Source organism: Dendrobates tinctorius, unplaced genomic scaffold (assembly GCF_039654945.1).
Source record: "Dendrobates tinctorius isolate UK_male_01 unplaced genomic scaffold, ASM3965494v1 ptg000032l, whole genome shotgun sequence".
NCBI classification, from domain to species: Eukaryota; Metazoa; Chordata; class Amphibia; order Anura; family Dendrobatidae; genus Dendrobates; species Dendrobates tinctorius.
This window is the reverse complement of record NW_027361700.1, coordinates 15339634-15354026: the sequence shown is the minus strand read 5'-3', so window position 1 is coordinate 15354026 and position 14393 is coordinate 15339634. Positions and strand designations below refer to the sequence as shown.

The 14393-nt window shown below is 41.0% G+C and overlaps 1 protein-coding gene across 1 annotated transcript in view; it reads left to right on the top strand.

Annotated features, from left to right (window-relative positions):
• Nucleotides 1-13086, top strand: part of TBKBP1 (TBK1 binding protein 1) — a 134067-nt gene extending 120981 nt beyond the window's left edge. Inside the window, exons 7-9 of the mRNA XM_073572475.1 lie at nucleotides 2606-2715; nucleotides 3502-4127; nucleotides 5910-13086. Of these exons, the coding sequence (XP_073428576.1) occupies nucleotides 2606-2715; nucleotides 3502-4127; nucleotides 5910-6038 (865 nt within the window). The 3' untranslated portion in view covers nucleotides 6039-13086. The remainder of the gene's footprint in view (nucleotides 1-2605; nucleotides 2716-3501; nucleotides 4128-5909) is intronic.
• The last annotated feature ends 1307 nt before the right edge of the window (nucleotides 13087-14393 follow it).

Below are 14393 nucleotides of genomic sequence, written 5' to 3'. Positions count from 1 at the left end.
ATATATATATATACAGTTGTGGCCAAAAGTATTGACACCCCTGCAATTCTGTCAGATAATACTCAGTTCCTTCCTGAAAATGATTGCAAACACAAATTCTTTGGTATTATTATCTTCATTTAATTTGTCTTAAATGGAAAAACACAAAAAGAATTGTCCTAAAGCCAAATTGGATATAATTCCACACCAAACATAAAAGAGGGTGGACAAAAGTATTGGCACTGTTCGAAAAATCATGTGATGCTTCTCTAATTTGTGTAATTAACAGCACCTGTAACTTACCTGTGGCACCTAACAGGTGTTGGCAATAACTAAATCACACTTGCAGCCAGTTGACATGGATTAAAGTTGACTCAACCTCTGTCCTGTGTCCTTGTGTGTACCACATTGAGCATGGAGAACAGAAAGAAGACCAAAAAACTGTCTGAGGACTTGAGAAACCAAATTGTGAGGAAGCATGAGCAATCTCAAGGCTACAAGTCCATCTCCAAAGACCAGAATGTTCCTGTGTCTACCGTGAGCAGTGTCATCAAGAAGTTTAAAGCCCATGGCACTGTGGCTAACCTCCCTAGATGTGGACGGAAAAGAAAAATTGACAAGAGATTTTGACGCAAGATTGTGCGGATGTTGGATAAAGAACCTCGACTAACATCCAAACAAGTTCAAGCTGCCCTGCAATCTGAGGGTACAACAGTGTCAACCCGTACTATCCGTCGGCATCTGAATGAAAAGGGACTGTATGGTAGGAGACCCAGGAAGACCCCACTTCTTACCCCGAGACATAAAAAAGCCAGGCTGGAGTTTGCCAAAACTTACCTGAAAAAGCCTAAAACGTTTTGGAAGAATGTCCTCTGGTCAGATGAGACACAAGTAGAGCGTTTTGGGCAAAGGCATCAACATAGAGTTTACAGGAGAAAAAAAGAGGCATTCAAAGAAAAGAACACGGTCCCTACAGTCAAACATGGTGGAGGTTCCCTGATGTTTTGGGGTTGCTTTGCTGTCTCTGGCACTGGACTGCTTGACCGTGTGCATGGCATTATGAAGTCTGAAGACTATCAACAAATTTTGCAGCATAATGTAGGGCCCAGTGTGAGAAAACTGGGTCTCCCTCAGAGGTCATGGGTCTTCCAGCAGGACAATGACCCAAAACACGTGTCAAAAAGCACTAGAAAATGGTTTTAGAGAAAGCATTGGAGACTTCTAAGGTGGCCAGCAATGAGTCCAGACCTGAATCCCATAGAACACCTGTGGAGAGATCTAAAAATGGCAGTTTGGAGAAGGCACCCTTCAAATATCAGGGACCTGGAGCAGTTTGCCAAAGAAGAATGGTCTAAAATTCCAGCAGAGCATTGTAAGAAACTCATTGATGGTTACGGGAAGCGGTTGGTTGCAGTTATTTTGGCTAAGGCCGGGATCACACATGCGAGGAATACGGCCGAGTCTCGCATGGTAATACCCGGCACTGCTGTCAGCACACGGGAGCAGAGCGTGCAGCTCCATTTATTTCTCTGCAGCCGCACGCTCCGCTCCTGAGTGCCGGCGCCAGAGCTTGGTTTTAACCTGCGAGACTCGGCCGTATCTCGCTGTGTGTGATCCCGGCCTAAAGGTTGTGCAACCAAGTATTAGGCTGAGGGTGCCAATACTTTTGTCTGGCCCATTTTTGGAGTTTTGTTTGAAATTATCAATGTTTTGCTTTTTGCTTCATTCTCTTTTGTGTTTTTTCATTTAAGACAAATTAAATGAGGATAATAATACCAAAGAATTTGTGTTTGCAATCATTTTCAGGAAGAAACTGAGTATTATCTGACAGAATTGCAGGGGTGTCAATACTTTTGGCCACAACTGTATATACTTAGCTTTATGAACTCCTAGATAATTATCTTGGTTCCAACATAGCCCCCATGGTCTGCTGGTATTGGTCATTGTGATCTGTATGCACGATGGCACATGGTTGGTATAGGCTCCAATTGGTATATCATTTTATATGAGCACTGATGCAGAAGGTCTCATAGTTCTTTGATATCCATCTGGTGACATGATTGCTTATTTGTAGCATCAGTGCTTTATCTATTCAGACAATGGTTATATTATTTTTTGTGCTGTTATTATATAAACGCCATGATTCTGTAATCTGTAATTACTACACTCCTATGCTGCTATAACTTTGTTATACTACCTGATTTCTAGTGTATTTTCATGCTATTTACTATTCTGACCACACTGCCCATTTTCCTTTTATCTGATTTTTATGGGGGTTTTTTATGTTTTTTTTCTTTTGTAGTTATGTTAATTGTCATTCAATAAAGTTTAGATCTATTTTATAAAAATCTTTGTACTTTATTTCGTGTGATTAGGTGGTAGTTAAAAGATTATGTATAGGGTTTTTGGTACCCCCAAATTTTAATTATATTAAATTAAACCCTATTTTGAAAATGGGTCTAATTTTCCAGTTTTGGCTATTAATCTTAGCTTTAGAGTGTTTAAAAATATGTACAATTTATCTATTATTGTATAATACCCTACATGGAAGAGTCAGTTTGTCTTGTACAAGGTGTTTTGCTGAGTCTGAAGGTTGTTACAGTGTAAATGTTATCTATAATCGCAGGGTGAATTTGGCTCTGGCATATACTGAACTGACAGAGGAGCTTTACCGTCTACGTGACCTTACTGCCCTGCAAAGCCGCATTCTCCGGTCATTGCTAGAGGAACAAACAGGTACAAAGCGACCAATGTATTATAAAGTCTCATATAACCACACCTATGTGACAACTATACATTTTAAAGTTTGTCAAGATTTATTAAAGAGCCAGATCACCAGCGATTTCGGTGCCCTGTATATCTACAATGAAGTGGAGGAAAAAAAATGTTTTTATGCCTATTCCTGCTACAATGAGCAGGAATGTACAGTTTATAAGGCACAAATTGGTGAAAGGTCTTCCTTAAATCAATATGCTATCTGTGTAATGCACCAACACGGGGTTCTCCTAGGAGGAACATAGACCAGAAGGTAGTTGCAGTGCAAAGAGCACCACTCTGACAAACAAATGAGAATTTTTTGGACAAACCTTTTGGGCTTTCTTTGCTCAACGGGAAACAGTCACCAAATGCTATAATATAGATCTGGAATCAGTGCAAAAACACCTATTATAATCGTTCGATTAGGTGCAAATAAACTAAGATGGCTGAGAGATGACGTCATATAATATCTATAGCTTTTTTGAAGATATCCGGGAAGTAATTTTAACATGTCTGATCCTGTGTTCTTAAGGGAGATAAGTGTGCTGTTAGATGTAGATGTGTCTCGCAGCAGCTTATCCCGTTCCTCCATTGAGAATATAAGCATACTCAACTGAACCAAGTGTATATAAAGAGGCTGGCAATTGCAGTTGACCGATAAATGTTGGAGGTATATTGCTACCTTTAAGTTCCAAAGTGTCTAATAATATCATTATATAACTGTTTCCAAATATATTAATTACACCAAGTATCTTTTTTTTTTAGGACAAAGACACTCTCCTCCACATCGGCACTCTCCTTGTCAACTCCGCCACTCTCCTTCTCTTCGCCACTCTCCTTCCTCTCAACGGCGCTCCCCAGTTCCACAGTGCCCATCTCCCATTTTGCAGAGAAGATCTCCAGTCCCACAGTCTCCAGTACACCAACGTCGATCCCCAATACCACCCTCTTCACCCTCACGTAGATCTCCTGTACCCTCCCCATGCCCATCACCTGTGGGCACAGATATTTCATATTCTAAGCCCTCAGTGCACCAAGCAAAGGCATCATTCCAAGCCCGCCGTAGCTATTCTGAAATCAGTGAGCCTGCAATGTATCCAAGAAAACCCCGCTCGCTATGGATGCCAATTGGAACTGCAACCTTGCCCAAGCAGTTGTCCTACAATGAGGGGTATGTTGGCAGCCCACCTACTATGCCTTGCTTCCAAGAACCCCCACAGCAATCTTCAGATGAGGATGAATGGAGTCCCCCATCCCCACCTAGTCCAGAGCCTGGAGCAGTACGCTGTGCTTCCTTTTGTGCTGGGTTTCCCATTCCTGATGCAGCAAGTAGAAGAATGTCGGCATCATACTCCAGAGCGGAACATGCACAGTCCTGGCCTTCCATCAATGTGAGTGTGCAGGTGGGGAAAATATTAGGTCTTCAGACAAGATCCAGTTTAGGTGGAAAAGAGCAATTCCAGTTATATAAGAACAGTCTCTGAATATATACTCTTCATTTGCTTCATTATTCCTAGCATGGTGTAGTAAAGATATGTCATTTGTCAGTGTCACAAGCCACAATTTTGAGACATGCATAAGTTTAGAGCTTGTACCATTTTCCTTCATGGAAGGCTCGAGGCTGGTGGTAATATGAGCAGGAGAGTAAACCTAAATTTTCCTCTATCCTGATGCATGTTTGAAACGGTAAAATGATGACATTATAATCACTTCATTCTTAGTGGGGGTCCAACCTCTGGGTCCCCCATGAATCCTGAAAATGATGGGACTGATGCTGTATCACAAAGCTCAGGTAAGTGGCCCAACTACAGTTTCCTTCTGTACAGAAGTAAGCCATTACTGCTAGAAATAGGACAACCACTGTAAATATAGCAATTTAGAAATGTATTATGCTTGAAACATTACATCTGGCCTTAGCGAGTATGTGGTGAACAGTGTATACATTTACCTTCTCTTTGTCTCAACAAAAATCGTCATGGAAGGTACCATGAAGACTCAAGAAGTGAAGACAATGATAAATGTAAAAATACAATTTTTATTAATTATCAATTAAAATTAACATAATTATATTAAAAAGACAGGACTAATTGGTCTCCAACATGGGGAGTAAGGATAACCAGCAAGAAAACATTATTGCGTCTCCACAGAGAAAGAGAAAGTTGCCTATTCAATATAGAAAAGATAGATGGCCAAGGAGAGGAATTGCACCTCAGAGAAATATATCCAAAAGACCCCAGGGCACAGCAAGGAACATATCAAGAATAGTAAGGTGCAAAGCAATTTTAAGATTAGGATTTTACCTGTAGCTGGACGCTGGAAAAAATGAGCCGATGTAGAGGCTAAATGCTGGTAAAGCTTCTCCCCCACCGCCGCCCGACAGCGCTGTTTCGCATAAGTTGCTTCTTCCAGGAGCGTTCTATCAGGTAATGGTGTTCCCAAGTCATTTATAGTTACCGTGGGCCCATATGAACGGTCATGTGACCGGAGTTTTGTGCAGGACCTGCCATTAGAAATTACATCCGGTAAATACCGGATGTGGAATAGGACCTGTGGATAGCGCGTGCAGCCAGTCTCGCCCCTATAGGCAAAAGGGACTTCCCAAGGCCGCGCTCTGTGACACGCAGTGGAACGCACTGCGGTCACATGTGTGAGCGCTCCCGGAAGTCAGAGCAGGCCGTCAGACTAGGTGCGTGCGCATAGGTCACTAAATGAACAATAGGCAACTTTCTCTTTAGTGCTTGCAGCGCTTTTTTGGCAAGTTTAGCATCTTTTTGCAACTGCTATTGAAATATAGGCCTCAATATACTACTTTTGCTTTGGAGGGATTTTTTTGATCTCTGGAGGTACATTATTTTGAACCAAGTCAGATTTTCGATTATCCTATGTAGTTTGCACTCTATGGAGACGCAATAATGTTTTCTTGCTGCTTATCCTAACCCCCCATGTTGGAGACCAATTAGTCCTGTCTTTTTAATATAATTATGTTAATTTTAATTGATAATTAATAAAAATTGTATTTTTACATTTATCATTGTCTTCACTTCTTGAGTCTTCATGGTACCTCCCATGATGATTTTTGTTGAGATCTGTCTATTGAATTGACTACTGCCTTTTTTGATCTAGGATCATGGGTATAACTTCTTCTCTTTGTGTCTGCTTTTACCTTTTTGCAGTTACTAATGGAGACAGTGGACTCGGAAGTTAGAAGCTGCCCTCTCTGTCAGCTAGCCTTCCCAGTTGGATACCCCGATGATGTTCTAATAAAACATATTGACTCCCATCTTGAGAACAGCAAGATCTAACAAATTACTACGTTTTGGGCCCCAAAATGACAAGTTATGGGAACCAAAGCAAATCCAAACACTTACTAATGGCCAGGATAATAACCCCAGTTCTGATTCTACACCTTCAAGGGCATAGTATGTTGTGTAATGATACTGAGTATCTATAGAATGATTGCACAGTCCAATATAATGACTTATTTTTAATGCACCAAGTTACACAGTGAAAATCATTGATAATTCATTCTCTAACATAGTTGTGTAATTAATGCAAGTCTTTGCACAGTGTAATAATCACGAGTATTGAGTCACCTAAAGTGTATGATCCCATGTTGGGTTGTTGAAAGCAGCCTAAACCACACTCACATTTTGTGGGTTGCATTTTCTAAGAGAATGGCTATAGGATTTTGACAATATTATCGCTGTTCTACCTGCAAAACTGCCAGACTTATAACAATAACAATCATATATGACTAGCAAAATCATGCTGCCGAATTAACTCTGTTAAATTCTCTTCCCAGATTATATGGGCATGATTTGGTCTACACGCAGGGACCCAACGTCACCTTAATAAACACTGTAAAGTAATAGTCGTTATATATGCATCCTAAAAAAACACATTGCACAGAATCTCCAGTTCATGTGGAACCAACAGTCTCAGCATGCCTTGGCCTTGGCTCCAGCTGCAATGCCAATACCTGGCTTATTCCTCTACAACTCAATTCATAGTGAACTAAACAAAATAAAAGGAATCACTTTAACAGATCCCATAACTTCTTACTAAACAAAGGAGTAGATATCATTTTTTAAAAAATATCCTGCTACTTTTGTTAAATGTTCTGCAGATCAGTTGGGGTCCAGATCCTGAGACCCCAATGGGTCGCTCAAAGGCCAAGTTCACATGACTTTATTTTTTATCTAACAGCGGACAGATCAGGGAGAGCATTCAGATCAATATTATTCAATGGGGCACTGCAGCTGAGCGATTTTTTTCATGGGCCGAATCTGCTCATGAAAACAATCGCAGCAGGCACTGGTTTCTTCCGTGAGTTGGAGAAGACTCGCCCATTCAAGTCTATGAATCGGATTCCATACGCAGCAGCCATTTAGCAGCTGATTTGTATGCACACATTGCAATTCTTTAAGATGGGAAACTGTATTTGTTCTTGTATATTTTTAATAACTGCTGAAGTATAAAAATGGATGCCATACAGATTATATACGGATGACAAATAAGAAAAAAAATCGTTTGAGTTTTCTGGATGAATTTCGGATGATTTTTTTATACGCTCATGTGAACTTGGCCAGAAACTTCCCTAAAGCGCTTTACTAAGAAGTAAGAAATGCTGAGCACATGCACAGGGCAATGATCGGGCTCATAGACTTCCTGTTTAGCACATGCACCACGTTAGACCCTAAACCAACCTCCTTATGGAAAGCATCTGAATTGTTGATAAAGTTTATACCGTTATATTATAAGTCTGTTTCTATAGGAGAATGTTTATGATAATGAGCTTGCAAGTGCAGGAGGCTTGTTCCTGTACTTACAGCCCTCCAGCCTCTGTCCTTTATTCTCCTCCCGCCGCCGGCCTACTGCTAATAACTGACAGGTCAGTCTTGGCGCATGGATAGTATTGTCCCGATGACATTGCGAGAGCTGGACTATCGATCCGTGTATGTGCCGTCCTTCTAAATGACGGAGCCTGCACTAGATCTCGGTGAGGGATCAAGTCACAGAGAACACTGACCTGTCAACTACTGGCAGGAAGGAGGCCATCACCGGGAGGAGAAAGAGAGAGGCCAGAGAGCGGTAAGTGCAAGCCAAGCCTCCTGCATTGGTGAGATCATTTGTATAAACATTCGCCAATGGATTTCTAGAAAACAAAAAACCAGACTCATAATTCAGCGATATAGACATATAATCTACATTTCAGATGCTTTACATACATACATGATCTTAGTTTAGGGTCTAACCAGCTGACAGGTTCCCTTTAAGGTCGCAGTTATTGCGGTAGGTGACTTTTTGAATATAAAATGCAGTATAGTGTAGACTGAAGAAGGATCCTTGCTGGATATTAGAACACAACCCCTCTTCACCTATACCAACACTTCCTGACCTGACTTGTAGAAAGAGGGGTGGTGCTGTGTAATGCCTCTTCACGTCACCAACATTTCCTTTTCCAGTTGATACTGCTGATTCACAGAGACTTTTTAGCCAAACTTCTTCATCTACATAAAGCTGTGCTGCATGGTGACTGTGGCTGCAACACAGGTTGCATGGCCATAAACCACTATGTGCCTCACTGCAGCAGCATAGTGCAAGTGAATGGGGGACAGATTGCAACCCATGAGGTACCATGACTACAACCATCATGACGTAAAAAGTTAAAGGCTGGTGGATTTTTTGTGATTGCCTTTTTGCTCCACCTAGTGGGTCGAAATGCGATCCCATTCACTTATACTATGTGATGAGTTGAATTTTAGCGATTAGCTTGGTGATCTTGGTTGGCGGACAGTCTGGGAAATCCTGCATACTTAAAGAGAATCTGTCAGCAGGTTTTTGCTATATAAATATGAAAGCAAAATAATGTAGGAATAGAGACCCTGATTAAAGGTATGTGTCACTTACTGGGCTGTGTTTTACTGTTTCAATACAGTGTCATGATTCCACCTCTCACGGTGTCCTATGGACGCTGTGAATGGCATCTCTGCAATCCTATGGGTTTGAGGATTTGCTGACTTATCAGGATTGTGAGTGACAGCTCTGCCATCCTATCTGAGGTGTGAGTATTGTGAATGACAGCTCAGCCGTCCTATCTGGCTGGTTCTGTGGGATCTCCTCCACGTGTCATCCCTTCTGGGTGTTTACAGGGCTATTTAGCATTTTGACAATGATCAGACCATTGCCATTTGTAGCTTTGCCCAAGTGGTGTGTATGTGTTTGCTCTGAGTTCTGAGTTGCATTCTGATCTTCGATGCTGACCTTAGATTTACCTTTGACCATTCATTTGACTTACCCCTTTTTCTTGATCTGCTACCTTCATGATACGCTGACCTCAGACTGTTACCTGACTATGCTTTTGTCTACTGCGAGCCCTCTTGGTATTGATCCTGGACCTCTTGGCTATCCTGCCTCACGGCAAGTCTGTGAGTAGTGACTAGCGTCACATACAACCAATGTTTTATTAGCAGCAGATTATCATTACAGTACAACTGGCCTTGTGCCTTATAGTCCACCCCAGCACTGATTAGCAGCTTTCTGTCTCTACACAATGTACACTGAAAGCTGTGTTGTGGACGGGGTTATACACAGATCAGCATCTACTCTTCTCAGTCTGTAGCAAAGAAAACTATGACTCTATCATAACTGCTGCTCCCAGTATACTAAGTGACACATCGCTGGAATTGGGGTCTCTGTCCTTAACTCATACTGCTGTCAGATTACATAGAAAAACCTGTTGACAGATTCCGTTTAAGATGATGCCACATTGATGTCATGATTAGGATTATTTTGTAAGTAGTTTCTTATTGTTTCACGTAATGCACTTTCTATGAGGGGTAAAGTGAACCCTGTAGAGATTTCTCCATACACAAAATGAAAACTGTGATTCCACTGATTGTCATGGTCAATGCACTAATTTTTATACATGGTCTAATGCATCAGTACTGTTAAAGCAAAGGAAACATATGGGATTAAAGATTCTGTATCATATATAATATCAATTTTGATGTGCCATATAAAATAAATCTAATGTATCTGCATAATCTAATATAAAAATATATATGCACATCTCTGACAACCGTATAGTGCCCCTTCTTCACTAAACACGGCTTTTGGTCACACTCCCTAGGTAATATCTTATGTACATCAGTCCCCGATGAACGATAGTGATGATGTGAAATTACCATACTCTTCCCTGTACAGTAAACTTGCATAGGACATAACCGGGGGGATCCTATGGCTTACTATGGGAGCACAATCCAAAAGTAATGTGAAAGAAGGATTTATAGTCCATGAAGGAGGCCACATACATAAAGTTAAAGAGATAGTATAGTAAATAAACTTTATTCTGTGTCTAATGAAAAGCTATGCCATTTTGAAATGGACTTTTTGTAATAGTTGCTCACAATTCTTGCTTTCAATCAATAATCTCTTTACGGATTATTTCTGTTGGATAAATAAAATCTGTCCTGTAAGTGATGATCACATAGGTGCACAATTCATTTACGACACAACTATGTGTGGACTTTCCACAGCAAAAAATGCTGCAGAAATTCTGGTGATTTTATCCTTGCATTGAAACCCACTATGAAAATCTGCAGCATAAACTGACATGGGATGGATTTCAAATCTTTAACCATTAATTTCTGCTGCATATTTTTTCTACAGGATATGAGAAAGATTTTTTAAAATCTCATCTACTTTCCTGTTAAATATGCAGTGTAATTTGCAGATCTGCTGCATGCCATACATATAATGAGCAGAGCACCTATATATCTATCACATGACAGATTTTATGTGAATTATATCAAACAGGGATGTTAAAGGAATATTTATTAAATTGCTTTAGTTAGACAGCGTGGGAATAAGCAAGTTTGCATTTGACTTGCTTTTTCTTTCTGCTGTCATTCTTCTGCTTTGAGAGCCCTTATCTTGCATAGTGTACATTTTTTTTCCGAGGAACTCAGGCACCGGACCCTGGCCGAGTGTGCACGGTAGTTACATTTCAGGAGATTTGTAAACTCCCATGATCCCAGCAACATCTCTCCAGTCCTTCGATTTCTATACAGTAGTTAGCAGTTCACCTCCCTCGCTTCCCCTCTTCCTCTACTTCTAACGGGGCTCTTTAAAGTCCTGTCCCTTGTCACCAGCATAGTCACTTTCCAGAGCAGTTCTCCTAATCGTGGCTCTCACTGTCCTGAGTTGTTGTTCAACTGCTCTATTATCTCTATATGCAAATAAAATGATGAGTGTAAACTCAGAACAATATCATTACAATACATACAACCCATACAATACAACCAAGAAGTGAAGAGACTGCAGAGCTCTGACCTACTCAAGAGACAACTTGAGAATAGAGAATGAGCGAATTTGTTCGGATTCGGTTCCGAATATGATCGGCAACGAATATTGTTTTTGCAGTATTTGTCGGACACAGCCGAACGCCATTAGAGTCAATGGGAGTAGAAATTACCGAATATGTTTGGAACCGATCATCAAACATACATTCGGCACGAATAGTGTTCGAATATGGCACGAATATGACAAAATCAGATTCGGGGACAAAAAACGAACAAATTCGCTCATCTCTACTTGTGAGTAACCCTTTTATGTCAGAAAGAATTTTGGAAACGTGTGTAACTTTTTATTGTACAAACAATAACCTATGCTGAAACCAGAGTACCCTTTCCATTTTGTACATGTAAAAGAAGCTATTAAGTGGAATATCCTTTTAATCCTTGCATGTTTGGTGACACCAGACACGATACTGAATCATATCGGAGTGTCTGTGGCAATTACGTGCCATTTGTATGTTTGATATGAACGGATTTCCAAGGGACTACAAGACCCGTAGTAGAATTCAGTAGATTGAAAACTATGATATAACAGGGGCTATTTTCTATGATGACACATTTACACATTATTCTGTGATTAATATAATACTGTAATATATATTTTTCCATTGGTGAGCTCTGAGCAGGGATATGTATAAATGGGAACAAAAAGCAATCAATTATTCACGTTCACTTTGCACTTTGTTAGTACACCACTCTTCTATGTTTCTGTCACTGTGGACATCTTGAAGCGATATTATGTGAAATAAGTATGCATGAGAATACGTATTAGTTCGTTAGTAACTACTGACGTCACTGGTCACTTTTTTAGGTAAACAGTGGAGGCAGCCATTTTTTGGGTCCAATCAAGTAACATTTGTGCTGCTACCTTAAAAAGGAGAAAATCTTGCGCCCAATCTCTTTTCTAACGTAACTGCCAGGATGGAAACATGTCCTAAATTTGTGTGCATGGCATAATCTCTTACACCTAAACATGAACCTGGATACATAATGGAGTCTCATCACCTATAGGTGTTGCTGCTGTGGCCTCTTTAATTAAGACTTTGTGAAGAAATGAATGAGTAATTAACGATAACGAACATGGATTTTAAAGGACTACTATAACGGACTATCGGCTCTCTGCATCTCTCAACCCTCTCACTGCCAGACCGGCCTGCAGTGCATTGCCAAGAGATATCTCCATCGCATGCAGAAATGTGTCTCTTGGTAGGCCCTGGCATGCAGGGAGTTAAAATGAAAAAAAAAAAAGCTTCCTGATGGGAGTTACCTCTCCCTGATGTGTTATACCTCAACCCTTAACTTCTATGTAATGTATGCATATACATGCCTATATGAATATATATGTGTGTATATACACTGAGTCTGCACAACAAGGTCTGTATTCATGGCTCTGATGGTCTCATGTCTTCCCTCCATGTCAGGTCCAGTGACACTGTGAGCTGGAGTGGTCTGCAGATAGCTTTTCTTTGTGATGTGCTGCAGTGGAATGCCCTGCTCATTCGTGTACTGTGATCCTTCTAGTGACAAAATACTTCCGTTCCGTAAATGCACAGTACATACAGCACTGTGACTATGCCAGGGTGGCATACCATACAGGATTGGTCAGTGTGGCGTATTGCATGTCGCTCTGCGGTCCTCAGAGTGGTACGCTCTTCTGCATTCTTCAGTATGACATACTGCTCTGCAGTTTCTATTGTGGCCTAATGCTCTGCAGTCCTCAGTGTAGTATGATGTTCTGCGTTGTTCAGTATGGCATACTGTTCTGCATTGCCCATTGTCACATAATGCTCAGTGGTGTTTGGTGACATGTTGCTCTGCAGTTTTTAACGTGTACAGCATAAAATACAGCTCTGCAGTGCTCAATGGGCAGCATACTGCTCTGCACTGCTCCTTGAAAGATATCTGTTGCTCTGCAGACCGCTCAGCTGCTCTCACAGTTCTTTGCCTATTCCTGTCCTGTGTAAATTAATAAAGTGTTTTTTATATATATATATATATTACATTGTCTGTCTGCTGTTATTTCAGTGCTTATTTGCATACCTTGCCTCCCAGGGAGCATTGCCTGGCCTATAAGACTTCAAATATGCAAGCAGGCAGTCTCCGCCAGCAGAAACCTTGTCAGGTCCATTGGTATGTACTGTATGTATATATATACAAGGAGTGCAGACATCTGGGTGTACGCTTGTTGGCCCTGAAGGTAGCCTAGATCCTCCACATGGGGCAGATTGTTTGAATATCCAAGGTACAAAGTGACCCTGAGGTGCCGAAGTTCTCTGGGTTTGGGAACCCCACTGAGTAGTGATGAAGGCCCATTTACACACGCTTTACTTTTTCACAATTCAAGCACATTCACCTGTGTGTTCGGGGCTTTTGGCTTAGTAATATGTGGAACTTTTTATAACTCGGGTTGGAAGTCCAGACCGTATTCATGGTTCACATCCTTATTTTGTTAGCCTATTTTTTTGTCACTGTGAGTTCTTTCCATTATGGTTGTCACTAAGACTTTTCCTTACAGGATATCTGTCTTGAGGTCCATGGGGGTGGCCAACAGGTTCCTCATTAGTGATAAGCGAGTATACTCGTTGCTCAGGTTTTCCCAAGCATGCTCAGGTGATCTCCAAGTATTTTGGCGTGCTCAGAGATTAATTGTTTGTCGACGCAGCTGCATGATTTGCGGCTACTGGACTGCCTGAATACATGTGGGGGTTGCCTGTTTGTTAGGAATTCCACACGTCTTCAGCCTGTCTAGCAGCCGCAAATCATGCAGCTGCGTCGACAAACATTGATCTCCGAGCACGCCAAAATACTCGAAGATCACCTGAGCATGCTTGGGAAAACCAGAGCAAAGTGTATACTTGCTCATCACTAATCCTTATCCTTCTGCAGTTCCTTGTTCAAATTTTATGACAGGTGGACAGACTTCCGTCTTGGCCAACATTGGAGTGGCAGCCCAGGTAGAATTTGGCAGCAAGGCTGTCTGTCCCTAAATTTCAGCACACAGAGGCCACCTACGGTATTTTGACCTTTGCTGTGGCACCCTGGTCTAGAGAGATGGGAAATGGTTTGTTGAAACCATTATTCTTCTGGATAACACTTGCAACAGACTGAGAGACTGCATCCTGAGCTCTTTTCTGTGTGTCATAATTCTCTTTTTATGCACATGGGTGAAGAAAGTCACAATCTCAGGATTTCAATTGAAAAAATAAAAGTGGTGCTTTCTTCCATAAAGTAATGCACACAAATTATTATTTATACAAATCTCTGTGTGCTGATATGCATACATGACAATGTTAGTCAGTA